The sequence below is a fragment of the Phyllopteryx taeniolatus genome, chromosome 8 (genome assembly GCF_024500385.1).
Source record: "Phyllopteryx taeniolatus isolate TA_2022b chromosome 8, UOR_Ptae_1.2, whole genome shotgun sequence".
NCBI lineage: Eukaryota > Metazoa > Chordata > Actinopteri > Syngnathiformes > Syngnathidae > Phyllopteryx > Phyllopteryx taeniolatus.
This window is the reverse complement of record NC_084509.1, coordinates 22,664,388-22,680,944: the sequence shown is the minus strand read 5'-3', so window position 1 is coordinate 22,680,944 and position 16,557 is coordinate 22,664,388. Positions and strand designations below refer to the sequence as shown.

Below are 16,557 nucleotides of genomic sequence, written 5' to 3'. Positions count from 1 at the left end.
TGAGATCCTGCCCCAAGTGGAGGAGTTCAAGTATCTTGGGGTCTTGTTCACGAGTGAGGGAAGAATGGAACGGGAGATCGACAGACGGATCGGTGCAGTGTCTGCAGTGATGCAGACTTTGTATCGGTCCGTTGTGGTGATGAAAGAGCCAAGCCGAAAGGCCAAGGTCTCAATTTACCGGTCGATCTACGTTCCTACCCTCACCTATGGTCACAAGCTGTGGGTCATGACAGAAATGACCGGATACAAGTTGCCGCAATGAGCTTCCTTCGCAGGGTGTCCAGGCTCTCCCTTAGAGATAGGGTGAGAAGCTCAGTCATCCAGGAGGGGCTCCGCTGCTCCTCTGCATTGAGAGGAGCCAGATGAGGTGGCTCAGGCATCTGATTAGGATGCCTCCTGGCCGCCTCCCTGGTCAGGTGTCCCGGCCACGTCCCACCGGGAGGAGACCCCGGGGACAACCCGGGACACGCTGGAGAGACTATGTCTCCCAGCTGGCCTGGGAACATCTCGGGATCCCCCCGGAAGAGCTGGATGAAATTGCCGGGGAGAGGGAGGATTGGGCTTCCCTGCTAAAGCTACTGCCCCCGCGAGCCGACCTCGATAAGCGGAAGAAAATGGATAGATGGATCGATCATAAATTAACCAATGAGTTCATAAAATAAATGAAAATGTGTTAAATGTATATACAGTATGCAAACATATTTGACGAACATGTTTGACGAACATGTTTGCCTGCAGTTCAAATAAAACTCAAATGTAATTTTTGTTTCAATGACAATTTTGACCTAGGTTCAATGCACATAAAACAGGTTTGCAGCGGTGGACAGATGGCTATGAATCCATTCATTCATACTCAATGTCTCAAAATATACAATGTAAAATTACCAACACATTAACCCTTAAAATCTAACAGGGACAGCTGAGTATGGGACAATATACTGTACTTCAAGTGGAAGTCACCATACCTTGGGCTGAGTACGTCTAGGAAAGGCAACTTTTGGGTCAATCTGAAGGAGGGAAGACAGAGTGCCACACACATTAGTACAGACATATACTAGTTTGATGTAAGATAATTCAGGAGTACAAATACATTGTATTTGCAGAGTAACATGGAAAACTTAACTGACAATGGTATTACTCACAATGTAAGTATCTCTAGGGATGGTGATTAGACTACATTTCCTTGATCAACTATAGGAGAAAATAACTACATTTTAACTTAATTGTTACTTTTTTTAAATAGTATGTAAAACTATGCAAGCATAGGGAAGACATGCAGACGCCACAAAGAAAGGACGCAGCTGAGATTGCGGTGGCCTGGAAGTGCAAAACAATATAATAAATTGTGAAACACTTTTACATTTCAGAAAACACATTAACAAAAGCAGAATCACTTTTAGAAAGAACGAAACAAATTACAAAAGACGAAACACCCGGAAAGGGAACGTCCCATTTCACAGACATTCTAAGAAATCCCACGCCCATTCTCGGCAAGACGCGCCCCGCTTCAACATGATTGGCTCCTGCATCGCGGGAAGGGTAGGCTACGCAAATGTAACGGGATTCCCATCCCAAATAGCGATATATATGGATGCCCTGAACAGCGAGCCTGTATAGGCGTTTGATGCTTTATATACAACATATTGTACTTGATCACATTTCTTAATCCATAAAAAGATAGATTAAGAGCTAAGGAAGAAGCAGGTTGTTAAAGAGAGAGAGGATGCTGGCGAGAATTAAAGGGAAAGTGTGGATATTTGAAAGGAAGCTGCCGGCTCCATTCATTTTTGAACGTACTGAGCAAGGGATCTACCTTGCATACATTTCTGATCACAAGCTATGCTTTTTCATGGAAAGGCACATTATACATTTTGAATATAGTTTACCATTGATGTTAAACAACATTTGATGCTTTACGTACTATTTCTATGGCTTGAGCCGAGGTGACGCGGCGGCACGGCTCGCAAACCCGGAAATGTATTTTCGCTGTAGAGAAAAGTTTGTGTGCATTTTGACTGAATGTAAACTGGGACGTGAAGACGTCATGCAATGGAGATTATAATTTTGACTCGCGTCAAAACCAGTGGCCGACCGATCGGCCGCTCAAGGAAACAGTTGCCAAACCTCGCACACGGCGCCATATTTCAGTTGGGTTTGGCGGCGCCAGCCTTAACCACCATAATCCTAACCTTAACTCATTCTTCTTCTTTTCCTTTCGGCTTGTCCCGTTAGGGGTCGCCACAGCGCGTCATCCTTTTCCATGAGAGCCTATCTCCTGCATCCTCCTCTCGAACACCAACTGCCATCATGTCTTCCCTCACGACATCCATCAACCTTCTCTTTGGTCTTCCTCTAGCTCTCTTGCCTGGCAGCTCCATCCTCATCATCCTTCTAACAATATACTCACTCTCTCTCCTCTGGACGTGTCCAAACCATTGAAGTCTGCTCTCTCTAACTTTGTCTCCAAAACATCGAACCTTGGCTGTCCCTCTGATGAGCTCATTTCTAATTTTATCCAACCTGGTCACTCCGAGAGCGAACCTCAACATCTTCATTTCCGCCACCTCCAGCTCTGCTTCCTGTTTTCTCTTCAGTGCCACTGTCTCTAATCCATACATCATGGCTGGCCTCACCACTGTTTTATAAACTTTGCCCTTCATCCTAGCAGAGACTCTTCTGTCACATAACACACCTGACACCTTCCTCCACCCGTTCCAACCTGCTTGGACCCGTTTCTTCACTTCCTGACCACACTCACCATTGCTCTGGACGGTTGACCCCAAGTATTTAAAGTCCTCTACCCTTGCCATCTCTTCTCCCTGTAGCCTCATTCTTCCCCCACCACCCCTCTCATTCATGCACATATATTTTGTTTTACTTCGGCTAATCTTCATTCCTCTTCTTTCCAGTGCATGCCTCCATCTTTCTAACTGTTCCTCCAGCTGCTCCCTGCTTTCACTGCAGATCACAATGTCATCTGCAAACATCATGGTCCACGGGGATTCCAGTCTAACCTCATCTGTCAGCCTATCCATCACCACTGCAAAAAGGAAGGGGCTCAGGGCTGATCCCTGATGCAGTCCCACATCCACCTTAAATTCTTCTGTCACACCGACAGCACACCTCACCGCTGTTCTGCTGCCCTCGTACATGTCCTGTATTATTCTAACATACTTCTCTGCCACTCCAGACTTCCGCATGCAGTACCACAGTTCCTCTCTGGGTACTCTGTCATAGGCTTTCTCTAGATCTACAAAGACACAATGTAGCTCCTTCTGACCTTCTCTGTACTTTTCCATCAACATCCTCAAGGCAAATAATGCATCTGTGGTACTCTTTCTAGGCATGAAACCATACTGTTGCTCGCAAATACTCACTTCTGTCCTGAGTCTAGCCTCCACTACTCTTTCCCATAACTTCATTGTGTGGCTCATCAACTTTATTCCTCTATAGTTGCCACAGCTCTGCACATCACCTTTGTTCTTAAAAATGGGCACCAGTACACTTTTCCTCCATTCCTCAGGCATCTTCTCACGCACTAGAATTCTATTGAACAAGCTGGTCAAAAACTCCACAGCCACCTCTCCTAGATGCTTCCATACCTCCACAGGAATGTCATCAGGACCAACTGCCTTTCCATTTTTCATTCTCTTTAATGCCTTTCTAACTTCCCCCTTACTAATCATTGCCACTTCCTGGTCCACCACACTTGCCTCTTCTACTCTCCCTTCTCTATCATTTTCCTCATTCATCAACTCCTCGAAGTATTCTTTCCATCTACCTAGCACACTGCTGGCACCAGTCAACATATTTCCATCTCTATCCTTAATCACCCTAACCTGCTGCACATCCTTCCCATCTCTATCCCTCTGTCTGGCCAGCCTGTATAGATCCTTTTCTCCTTCTTTAGTGTCCAACCTGCCATACATGTCATCATATGCCTCTTGTTTTGCCTTTGCCACCTCTACCTTTGCCCTGTGTCGCATCTCAATGTATTCCTTTCGCCTCCCCTCGGTCCTCTCAGTGTCCCACTTCTTCTTAGCTAACCATTTTCCTTGTATGATTTCCTGTACTGTGAGGTTCCACCACCAAGTCTCCTTCTCTCCTTTCCTGCCAGAAGATACACCAAGTACTCTCCTGCCTGCTTCTCTGATCACCTTGGGTGCAGTGGTCCAGTCTTCTGGAAGCTCTTCCCGTCCACCGAGAGCCTGTATCACCTCTTCCCGAAAAGCTGCACAACACTCGTCCTGTCTCAGCTTCCACCACATGGTTCTCTTCTCTGCCTTTGTCTTCCTAATTTTCCTCCCCACCACCAGAGTCATCTTACACACCACCATCCTATGCTGTCTAGCCACACTCTCCCCTACCACTACCTTACAGTTGGTAACCTCCTTCAGATTACATCGTCTGCACAAGATGTAATCCACCTGTGTGCTTCTACCTCCGCTCTTGTAGGTCACCCTATGTTCGTGCCTCTTCTGGAAAAAAGTGTTCACTACAGCCATTTGCATCCTTGTTGCAAAGTCTACCACCATCTGTCCCTCCAAGTTCCTTTCCTGGATACCGTACTTACCCATCACTTCTTCATCACCCTTATTACCTTCACCAACATGTCCATTACAATCTGCACCAATTACGACTCTCTCTCTGTCTGGGATGCTCAGAACTACATCATCTAGCTCCTTCCAGAATTTCTCTTTCACCTCTAGGTCACATCCTACCTGTGGGGCATAGCCGCTAATCACATTACACAGAACACCCTCAATTTCAAATTTCAGCCTCATCACTCGATCTGATACTCTTTTCACCCCCAAGACATTCTTAGCCACCTCTTCTTTTAAAATAACCCCAACTCCATTTCTCTTCCCATCTACACCATGGTAAAATAATTTAAACCCTGCCCCTAAACTTCTAGCCTTACTGCCTTTCCACCTGGTCTCCTGGACACACAATATATCAACCTTTCTCCTAATCATCATGTCAACCAACTCCCGAGATTTTCCTGTCATAGTCCCAACATTCAAAGTCCCCACATTCAGTTCTAGGCTCTGTGTTTTCCTCTTCTCTTTCTGCCGAAGAACCCGCTTTCCACCTCTTCTTCTTCTTCTTCTTTGACTTCGACCCACAGTAGCTGAATTTCCAACAGCGCCCTGCAGGTTGACGGCGCCGGTGGCGGACGTTGTTACCCCGGGCCACGACCGATCCGGTATGAAATTCTTTGGATGAACGCTCATATTTGTTTGGCAAGGTTTTAAGCCGGATGCCCTTCCTGACGCAACCCTCTGCATTTATCCGGGCTTGGGACCGGCCTACAGTTTGCACTGACTTGTGCCCCCCATAGGGCACCTTAACCTTAACTCATCCTAAACTGCCTTAACCCCAACCCTAGTCCTAAACCTAACCATAATACACGTTTTAGTTTTTTTATTATATTTGTGATTGCCATTTCGTTACCTTCGTAGCCTACCCCGCGATGAGTGAGCCAATCATGTTGAAGCGGGGCAGGTCTTGCCGAGAAAGGGTGTGGGATTTCTAAGAATGTCTATGAAATGGGACGTTCCCTTTCCGAGTTGTCTCAATTGTAATTTGTTTCTTCTTTTGTAAAAGTGTTTCTGCTTTTTTTTAAATGTTTTCTGAAATGTAAAAGTGTTTAGGTTTTTGTTAGTTTTCTGAAATGTAAAAGTGTTTCGGTTTTTGTTCATTTGTTTTCTAAAATGTAAAAGTGTTTCACAATTTTTTATATTGTTTTGCACTTCCAGGCTACCGTACCGGACCTGAGAATTGTGTTCACCACTAGCTCATCGTGCTGCCCTACTCAGCATTCAAAAGGTTCTTAAAGGTGTTTCATATTTCAGCAAAATGTGCATTCAACAGACTTTTAAAAACTAACCTAGTTATTAAGTTATTATTCATATCAAGTAGTTTCATTAATTCTAACAAACAGGCTCAGCTTACGGAAATTAAAATTTCATACTAAAATATCTAGTATTGTGTTAAACATAAAATTAATCTTTATTTATTCTTGGGAAAAAAACGGGAAAAAAAACTTTTTTCTGCGGGTAGTGCTGTTTCCTCCCACACCCCAAAAAACATACTTTTTAGGTTATTGAAGATTCTAAAATGTTCTTAGGAGTGAGTGTGAATATTTGTCTACAGTGCCGTGAAAAATTATTATATTCAAAGTTACCTGGCATTGTGTGTAAAAGTAATTACCCCCCCCCCGCCCTGTTAACTAATGAATTAATTATGGCTAATCACAATTTTTGGGTTAATTTTCACTGATTACACCCAAGCCTGATTACCTCCAGACCTGTACAATCAAGAAATCATTTAAATAGAATCTGTCCCGACAAAATCAAGTCGGACAAAATATCTAAATAAGCTGTAACAAAATGGCACGATCCAAAGAAATTCCAGAATAGTTGAGAAATAAAATAATTGGCATCTATCAGTCTGGAAAGGGGCGGCACGGTGGCCGACTGGTTAGAGCGTCAGCCTCACGGTTCTGAGGACCCGGGTTCAATCCCCGGCCCCGCCTGTGTGGAGTTTGCATGTTCTCCCCGTGCCTGCGTGGGTTTTCTCCGGGCACTCCGGTTTCCTCCCACATCCCAAAAACATGCATGAATTGGAGACTCTAAATTGCCCGTAGGTATGACTGTGAGTGTGAATGGTTGTTTGTTCCTATGTGCCCTGCAATTGGCTGGCAACCAGTTCAGGGTGTACCCCGCCTCCTGCCCGATGACAGCTGGGATAGGCTCCAGCACGCCCGCGACCCTAGTGAGGAGAAGCGGCTCAGAAAATGGATGGATGGACAGTCTGGAAAGGGTTAGAAAAGCCATTTCTAAAGCTTTAGGATTCTAGCGACAAATAGGGAGACCCATTATCCTCACATGGAGAAAACATGGAACAGTGGTGTGGTCGGCCTACAAAGATTACCTCAAGAGAACAGCAATGACTCATCCAGGAGGCCACAAAGGAACTCAGATTAACTTCTAAAAAACTGCAGGTCTCCCTTGCCTCAGTTAAGGTCAGTTCATGACACAACAATAAGGAAGAGACTGGGCAAAAACAGCAATCATGGCAGAGTTACAAGGTGAAAACCACTGCTTACCAACAAGAACATAAAGGCTCATCTTACTTTTACAAAAAAAAAAAATCTGAATGATTCCAAAGACTTTTGGGAGAATATTACGGTCCACCGTATTTTCTCGACCATAAGGCGCACTTAAAAGTCTTAAATTTTCTCCAAATGGACGGGGCGACTTATAATGCGGTGCGCCTTACGTGTGCACCGAGTTCCAAAATCTGTAAATGTTGTTGTGTGACTTCGATGAGCGCTCTGCTTGACTGACTGGGAGCATTTCCTGCCGACACGCTGCTTATATAGAGGAAAGGCGGACGTGACTGAGGACCCAAAAGGCACGCCCCCAGTAGGTATATAGCGCCGGTATGTGCATTGTGCAAAACCACATCGGTTTGGCTAAGGACCCCCGAAAATGGCACCTATGAAGAGACACGCTTACGAAGCACAGTTTAAACTGCAAGCTATCAGTTACGCGGAGGAACATGGGAATCGAGCAGCCGCGAGAGAATTCAAGATCAACGAATCCATGGTTTGCAAGTGGAGGAAGCAGGAAAACGAGCTTCGCCAAGTCAAGAAGACGAAGCTGAGTTACCGCAGAAACAAGGCGAGGTGGCCCGACTTTGAAGACCAACTCGAGCAATGGATTAATGAGCAAAGAACAGGGAGAAGACGCTTCCAACAGAGAGAAGCGTCTCTCGTCACCATTCGACTGAGTGCAATAACTCGGAGCTTGCCATCACTCCGGGAGGCTTGACGAAGCGCTGGACATCCGTGTAAACAGGGCGTTCAAAGTGAAGTTGTGAGTGGCGTGGGAGCCATGGATGACAGATGGCGAACACAGCTTTACTAAGACTCGGAGGCAGGGCCAGGCGAGTTACGGCGCAATTTGTGAATGGATTGTGGATGCTTGGGCTAACGTGTCTGCTTGCACTGTTGTTCGAGCTTTCGTAAAAGCCGGCATCATGTCTCAGGAGCCGCACGGCAACGAGACTGACTCCGACAATGACGAGAGGGAACCTGGCGTGTTTGATGGAGAACTTGCCCATCTGTTCATTTCAGATACAGAAGAGGAGGACTTTGATGGATATGTGGATGAGGATTGATCAAAAAATAACATGAGTACATTGATAAATACTTAAATAAAGTACAACCGAACTCAGTTTTGCCTTTTTAAAAACATTGTTTTAGCGTGCATGCATGCTAGCGTATATTTTAAGCTAGCGTATGTTTTACCATGCCTGCGCCCAATAATACAGTGCGCCTTATGTATGTGTTCAATACAGAAATAGACCCCGTAACTGAGACTGCGCCTTTTAATACGGTCGTGAAAATATGGTATTTTTCCCGCCGGGTGCACCATGCCTCTCGCCCAAAGTCCGCTGGGATGGGCTCCAGCTCACTCACGTCCCTAATGAGGACAAGCAATACAGAAAATTGAGGGATGGATATCAAAACACAATTCCCACTTAAGTTAAACAGTAACTGCACATTACAAACAACTAAAAGACACAGTGTTAGAGGCCATTTTAAATTGTTTAGGCTTCATTGCTAAAACAGACGCTAGGGAGACTGTCACAGCAGAAGTGCAGCAAATCTACCAGATGCTTTTCCCCCAGGAACTTATTTAATTTTTCCCCAAATCTACCATCAAAACAAAGAAAATTAGTGGCTGCTGACTAATCCACTGTCTGATAAAAGCAGTATCATACTTTTTGCACATGCATTAATAAAAGATGAGCATCATCAAGTGCAGTAACAATTACATTTTCCAGTTTTTTTCTTGAACCTTTTTTTTCTAAATAGGTGTGTCTTTGTAATACTTTATCAGATCAGTTTAAGCCAAATACAGAAACTCAATTAAGCATGGCATTACCATTGCATAAAGGCATATTCTTTTAAATTGTATACTTTATGCATTATTCATTTGTTCTCTAACAGAACTCCTAAAGTCCCATGTGGTGTTTTGCAGGTATTTCATAAAACATAACTGACATGACATGATACACAATGGATAGATACACAATAGTAAATAGCATTTACATAGCCATCTTACTAGCTTCAGCAGGTATTATTTTTACATGAAAGATAATTGGTTCTTTCAGAGTAAGGAATTGACTGGGTTCCTCTTCATTTTGTGACTGGTTACGGCCCCATTTGTCAGAATCCACCAAAAACTAGCAACAAGCTTCAAGCCTCAATCTTATCTGAAGAAAATTGTCACAACAGCAGATTTACATTGGAAGGAAACGTATCTTAGCAGACACGTAAGTGGCAAACACTTGATGATATGTTTGGAAGGGTTGTAATTGCCCCCCCCCCCAAACACACACAGAATGCTGCCCTGGGTATTTAAGCACCTGATTGGCTACGTAACCCATGTGACGTGACGACATCACAAGAAATACGGCGCTGTTCAATGCGAAAGTGATGTCGACAAAACGGCAGCTGAGGCAGCTGTAACAGGTTACTTAAGGGGTAGATGTTAATCTCCCAGTAAAAAAAATATATGTATTGGTGACAACTAATGTGACTTGCAGGACATATCATCACTTCGAAGGCACCTTGCCTGTCTGAGCGTCGCTTTGCAATCCATTGGGCGAGAGGTGCCCCTCGCACTGCTTCTTTCCCCCTCAAGCATAACAAAGCCCGGCAGACCTCCGGTAGCCGCAGTGGACCACCGGTTCGCACATCCCACATCCCGTCCACGCAGCCAACGTCACAGATCCAACCTCATTGCAGATGAGACAAGTTGGCTTGGTATTTATAAATGCAGGTAGCATGAATGCATACCTTTTTTCCACTCTTCTTTTTACTTCCTACAAAGATCAAAATGTTCCTCAATTTTGGCATCCAAAATCACACGTTCATACACGATTGGACAGGGCGGCGGATCTCATCCAGTTTGGGTCTTGTCCGGCCGCTGCCTCGCAACCCAACTCATGGTGGCAGACGGCAAGACACATAGCCCAAATAACACAAAACACATTATACTTCAGGGAAGATGTTTTTTTTAGTTTTGGGCATAGTTTTATGGCCAATTGCACTCTGTACTAGTAAATCTGGGTGAAGTTATTTAGGAACAAGGAAGTGTAAACCAGCCGAATAGCCCCTGCATGGTAAGTGCGCTTGGTGTTTATATAGTGGGTGAGCCCCATTCTGGTGACGTCACCAGGATACTTTTTAGCGCCGCCCACAAAATCAGGAAAATTTTGAAGGTGAAAAAGAGTTTTAAACAATGTATCAACAATTCAGTACTATATTGTCTTTGCACGTCTTCAAACATATTTAATGTATTGAGAAACAAAAGAGATTTTCCTTTTGAGGGAAATGCACTCAATTCAAAAATAACAATGACCTCACTCTCAGACAATTGTCAAGATTTGCTAAATAAATTATTGAACAGCAAATGACAACAATCCAGGAAAAAATGTATCCAGAATCAGAATCAGTTTCCACTAGCTTACTAGCATTTGTATACCTGTAGTGTATGCATGGATTGTCCTGTATATGTCATATATTGTATGTGAGTCATATGAAGGCTGTAAACTCTAAATTATTACAGTATCAAATGGAACTGTAGTCTATGTGTTTACTCCAATTCTGATTGAAAGGCTGACTGGTCAACACTATCAGAGTACTGTATATACAGAGACTACAGTAAACCTGAATTATAGATTAAACTAGGTCACATTTAAAACCAGATGAGGTGGCTGGGGCATCTGATTCGGATGCCTCCCGGACGCCTCCCTGGTGAGGTGTTCCGGGCACGTCCCACCGGGAGGAGACCACGGGGACGACCCAGGACACGCTGGAGAGACTACATCCTTCGGCTGGCCTGGGAACGCCTCGGGAACCCCCCGGAAGAGCTGGATGAAGTTGCTGGGGAGAGGGAAGTCTGGGCATCCCTGCTAAAGCTACTGCCCCCGCGACCCGACCTCGGATAAGCGGTAGAAAATGGATGGATGGATGGACATTTAAAAGGGCATTGAAGATGTCCCATGTTTAAATATTAATATCTACCGGAGGTTACATAAATATAATAGCACAGTAAAGGTGCATTTGTTATACCATTGCAATGAGAGTTAAAGCTCTGCCACAAAGGTAATCTGTTATACAGGTCAATTAAATAGTTTATATGCAGATGTTGCAGTATGTTTGGTGTACAACCCCAATTCCAATGAAATTGGGAGGTTGTGTTAAACATAAATACAATGATTATATAGAATACAATGATTTGCAAATCATGTTCAACCTATATTTAATTGAATACACTACAAAGACAAGATATTTAATGTTCAAACTGATAAACCTTATTGTTTTTAGCAAATAATCATTAACTTTGAATTTTATGGCTGCAACACATTCCAAGAAAGCTGGGACAGGTGGCAAAAAAGACTGAGAAAGTTGAGGAATGCTCATCAAGCACCTGTTTGGAACATCCCACAGGTGAACAGGTGGTTGCCATGATTGGGTATAAAAGGAGCTTCCCTGAATTGCTCAGTCATTCACAAGCAAAGATGGGGCCAGGTTCACCTCTTTGTGAACAAGTGCGTGAGAAAATAGTCGAACAGTTTAAGGACAATGTTCCTCAACGTACAATTGCAAGGAATTTAGGGATTTCATCATCTACGATACAAAAAATCATCAAAAGGTCCAGAGAATCGAAAGAAATCACTGCATGTAAGCGGCAAGGCCGAAAACCAACATTGAATGCCCGTGATCTTCGATACCTCAGGCGGCACTGCATCAAACCGACATCAATGTTTGAAGGATATCACCACAGGGGCTCAGGAACACTTCAGAAAACCAATGTCAGTAAATACAGTTCGGCGCTACATCCGTAAGTGCAACTTGAAACTCTATTATGCAAAGCAAAAGCCATTCATCAACAACACCCAGAGACGCCGCCGGCTTCTCTGAGCCCGAGCTTATCTAAGATGGACTGATGCAAAGTGGAAAAGTGTTCTGTGGTCCGACGAGTCCACATTTCAAATTGTTTTTGGAAATTGTGGACGTCGTGTCCTCCGGGCCAAAGAGGAAAAGAACCATCCGGACTGTTATGGACGCAAAGTTCAAAAGCCAGCATCTGTGATGGGATGGGGCTGTGTTAGTGACAATGGCATGGGTAAACTTACACATGTGTGAAGGCACCATTAGTGCTGAAAGTTAGATACAGGTTTTGGAGAAACATATGCTGCCATCCAAGCAACGTCTTTTTCACGGACGCCCCTGCTTATTTCAGTAAGACAATGCCAAAGCACATTCTGCACGTGTTACAACAGCGTGGCTTCGTAGTAGAAGAATACTACAAGACTGGCCTGCCTGCAGTCCAGACCTGTCTCCCATTGAAAATGTGTGGCGCATTATGAAGTGTAAAATACGACAACGGAGACCCCGGACTGTTGCACAGCTGAAGCTGTACATCAAGCATGAATTCCACCTACAAAGCTTCAATAATTAGTGTCCTCAGTTCCCAAACGTTTATTGAATGGTGTTAAAAGAAAAGGTGATGTAACACAGTGGGAAACATGACCCTGTCCCAGCTTTTTTGGAACGCGTTGCATCCATAAAATTCTAAGTTAATGATTATTTGCTAAAAACAATAAAGTTTATCAGTTTGAACATTAAATATCTTGTCTTTGTAGTGTATTCAATTAAATATAGGTTGAACATGATTTGCAAATCATTGTATTCTGTTTTTATTTATGTTTAACACAATGTCCCAACTTCATTGGAATTGGGGTTGCATGTTTATATATATATATATATATATATATATATATATATATATATATATATATATATATATATATATATATATATATATATATATATACATACAGTGGGTACGGAAAGTTTTCAGACCCCCTTAAATTTTTCACTCTTTATTATATTGCAGCCATTTAAGTTCATTTTCCCCCCTCATTAATGTACACACAGCACCCCATATTGACAGAATGAAAAACCTAAATTGATGACATTTTTGCTGATTTATTAAAAAAGAAAAACTGAAATATCACACAGCCATAAGTATTCAGACCCTTTGCACAGTATTTAGTAGAAGCACCCTTTTGAGCTAATACAGCCATGAGTCTTTTTGGGACTAAAGAAGTGGACTTACCATTTTAGAGTCTAACTCATGATGCGGCTGTGCCAAGACGTTATCTACGCTGGCAGAATCTGCAAAAGTGACGAAGCCAAAGCCCCTATTACAAAATAAAATTACATATGATTATATATCTATACACTGTTTTCAGAACAATATCACAATGTATATTATTATTGTTATTATTTTATTATTTTTAATGACTAACTTGAAATGATGATTATAAACAGATTAACGTTTGTAATCTGTGGTGCAATAAGAAACAAGTACATAATAATAATAATAATAATAATAATAATAATAATAATGTGTGTGTTTTTGTGTTTGTTTTTTATTACCTGGAGCGTTTTGTCGTTGGGTCTCTCATTACCATAGATTCTCTGATTTCACCAAATGTATTAAAATAATCTTTAAGGCTGTCTGGGGGAAAAGAAGGATAAGATTAGCATTGTTAACTAAAAAATGAGTGTGTGGGTTATTGTCCTTGTTTGAAATACAGAGGTCGAATGGAGACTCGTCACCAAAATAAACCTGCCCAGTTGTTCGTGTTACCTTACCTGGTGAAGTTTGCCAGCTGAGGCCACCGATGAACATTTTCCTGTCGAGGAGCAAGAGAAGTCAATACAAGTGTCACATCAGCCATGACTGAGTCAATATGACGAGGTGAAGTGGAAAAAAAAAAATGGAAACGAAAATAGAAGCAATGGAATTGCCGCCAGCGAGACAGCCGCAGATGAGCTGCCGAGTCCCAGCTGTTATGTCGACTTCATCCTCACTTCCACATTAACATTTACAGACCTGCAGCTTCGTGTGAATTGTAATGTCAGTATTTATGCTGTTAAATCATTATAACGACACGACCCTAGTGAGGATAAGCGGTACAGAAAATGGATGGATGGACAATTAACCTCAATTCGGCAGTGCTACAGTAAGAAATGACCAATTAGCCACACTGGTAAAAACTGCATTTTAGTTATTAAGGTAGCACACCTTTCTGGCCATTGCATACTCTGAAACGCAAATGGAATTTGTGTTCTTTATAACAAATTGGCGAAGCGGAGGACATGTTATGCAGACTTGACCTTGTTCAACTTCAAATGTGTAAAACGTCTTAATTGCTTCGCCCGAGCTTGTGTCATTGTTATAAACAGATTAATAGCACAGAAGTAGCAGATTTTCAAAGTAAATTTGTTTTCGTACATGCGAGGAGGGAGGCAGGTTTTATCTATACTGTACAAAAAAAAGGTGTCGTGGCGGACAGTACCCGGAAGGCGACGAAAGTTTGGAGAAAACCGCGTCTGTAGAATTAGCTATTCTTTAGAAATATATATATATATATATATCATATTAGACCAGCGACAAAAGCAAGTTTAGTAGTGATTGTGCGTAACCTTACCCCGGGTCGTGTTGTGGCTCGGTCGGGTTTGCAGACGTGACTTGGTTGCCGTCTCCCTCCATAGCTGACCTCGCGATTAAAACGAACTGGCAGACACACGAGGACGACTTGCTCGATGGGCTAGCTCGAGGTAGACAATCACATCAGGTTGGTCCCTCCTCTCCCGTCACTGGCTCCACTTCTTCCACACCGATACGAACAGTCATTCTCAATGAAAATCATGAGGATGCAAAGGGGGCGGGCTTTTCCTTTCACAAAGTCAAGTGCGGTAACGGTGTGCTTCGGCGATAAGACACAAATGGGGTAAAGCGGGCTAATTTCTTACACTTATTCTTTTTTTTTAAAATCAAAATATTCAAAGTACGTTTCAGCTTCAAAAAAAAATTCAACATATTCAGCTGCAAATTCAACATTCAGTGTCAAATATTCAATGTATTCAGTTGCAAATTCAACAGTGTATATTTCAACATTCGACATACGGTACGTGGTTCAACTTACGTTGCCCAATTCAAAAATCAGTTACAAATTCATAAGTATCAAATAAGTTGTTGCAAATTCAACATTCAGTGTATTTTTTCCAAAAACATCATTTACGGTGTGCGTTCCATTCGGAAAGACAGCGTTTCCTCACAACCCCGAGTTGGCTTTCAAAGATGGCTACACCGAGTGACGTTAGATGATCATGTACATACTTTCTCGGAAATACAACATTAGTGAGGCTAGATATTTAAAATCATGGGGTGACCTCGTTTTCGTGGCGTTTTCCCCACAAAGTCATACTTTTGCCGTTTCACATATTGCAAAAAAAAAGTTTTTGTTTTTGTCCAAATTAGTTGATCACCCTACGCAAGACTCCATCCATCCATCCATCCATTTTCTGAGCCGCTTCTCCTCACTAGGGTCGCGGGCGTGCTGGAGCCCATCCCAAATATCATCGGGCAGGAGGCGGGGTACACCCTGAACTGGTTGCCAGCCAGTCGCAGGGCACATACAAACAAACAACCATTCACACACACATTCAGACCTACGGGCAATTTCGAGTCATCAATTTACCTACCATGCATGTTTTTGGGATGTGGGAGGAAACCAGAGTGCCCGGAGAAAACCCACGCAGGCACGGGAGAACATGCAAACTCCACGCAGGCAGAATTGAACCCCGGTCCTCAGAACTGTGAGGCAGACGCTCTAACCAGTCGACCTCCGTTCCCCTACGCAAGACTCTCATTTTAATATTTAAATATTTAATATTTATTATTTTAATATTCGGAAAGACAGAGCTTCCTCACTACCCCCAGTTGGCTTTTAAAGATGGCTACACCGAGTGACGTTAGATGATCTGATACCGGTACCGGCTGGCCAAGTGGAATGCAGCTTTGGTGGTCGCTGAAACAAAAACTCGGGCATGGGAGGAGTTTGGTGAGGCCATGGAGAAAGACTTCCGAACGGCTTCGAGGAAATTCTGGTCCAACATCCGGCGTCTCAGGAGGGGGAAGCAGTGCACCATCAACACTGTGTATAGTGGGGATGGGGCGCTGCTGACCTTGACTCGGGACGTTGTGAGTTGTGGGGAGAATACTTCGAGGACCTCCTCAATTCCACCGACACGCCTTCCCATGAGGGAGCAGAGTCTGGGTTCTCTGTGGCGGGCTCTCTTATCTCTGGGGTTGAGGTCACCGAGGTGGTTAAAAAGCTCCTCGGTGGCAAGGCCCCGGGGGTGGATGAGATTCGCCCGGAGTTCCTCAAGGCTCTGGATGTTGTAGGGCTGTCCTGGTTGATACGCCTGTGCAACATGGTGTGGACATCGGGGACAGTGCCTCTGGATTGGTAGACTGGGGTGGTGGTCCACCTTTTTAAGAAAGGGGACCGGAGGGTGTGTTCCAACTACAGGGGGATCACACTCGTCAGCCTCCCTGGTCAGGTTTATTCAGGGGTGCTGGAGAGGAGGGTCCGTCGGGAAGTTGAATCTCAGAG

General features: G+C 43.6%; 1 protein-coding gene across 12 annotated transcripts in view; it reads right to left on the bottom strand.

Moving 5' to 3' along the window:
• The window catches only part of LOC133482458 (RNA-binding protein Musashi homolog 2-like), a 103,740-nt gene extending 88,911 nt beyond the window's left edge, over positions 1 to 14,829 (bottom strand). For 8 of the 12 annotated variants that reach the window (XR_009789796.1, XR_009789797.1, XM_061782607.1 and 5 more), the window contains exons 1-5: positions 14,587 to 14,829; positions 13,748 to 13,788; positions 13,529 to 13,610; positions 13,206 to 13,290; positions 966 to 1,007 (exon numbers count right to left, since the gene is read on the bottom strand). Coding sequence is in view for 10 of the 12 variants with exons in the window: in XM_061782607.1 (XP_061638591.1) it covers positions 966 to 1,007; positions 13,206 to 13,290; positions 13,529 to 13,610; positions 13,748 to 13,788; positions 14,587 to 14,648 (312 nt within the window). In the remaining 2 variants the exon portion in view is untranslated. Of the gene's footprint in view, positions 1 to 965; positions 1,008 to 13,205; positions 13,291 to 13,528; positions 13,611 to 13,747; positions 13,789 to 14,586 lie in introns of those variants that run through there. The other 4 variants (XM_061782612.1, XM_061782611.1, XM_061782616.1 and 1 more) reach the window with 4 other exon arrangements.
• Positions 14,830 to 16,557: the final 1,728 nt, after the last annotated feature.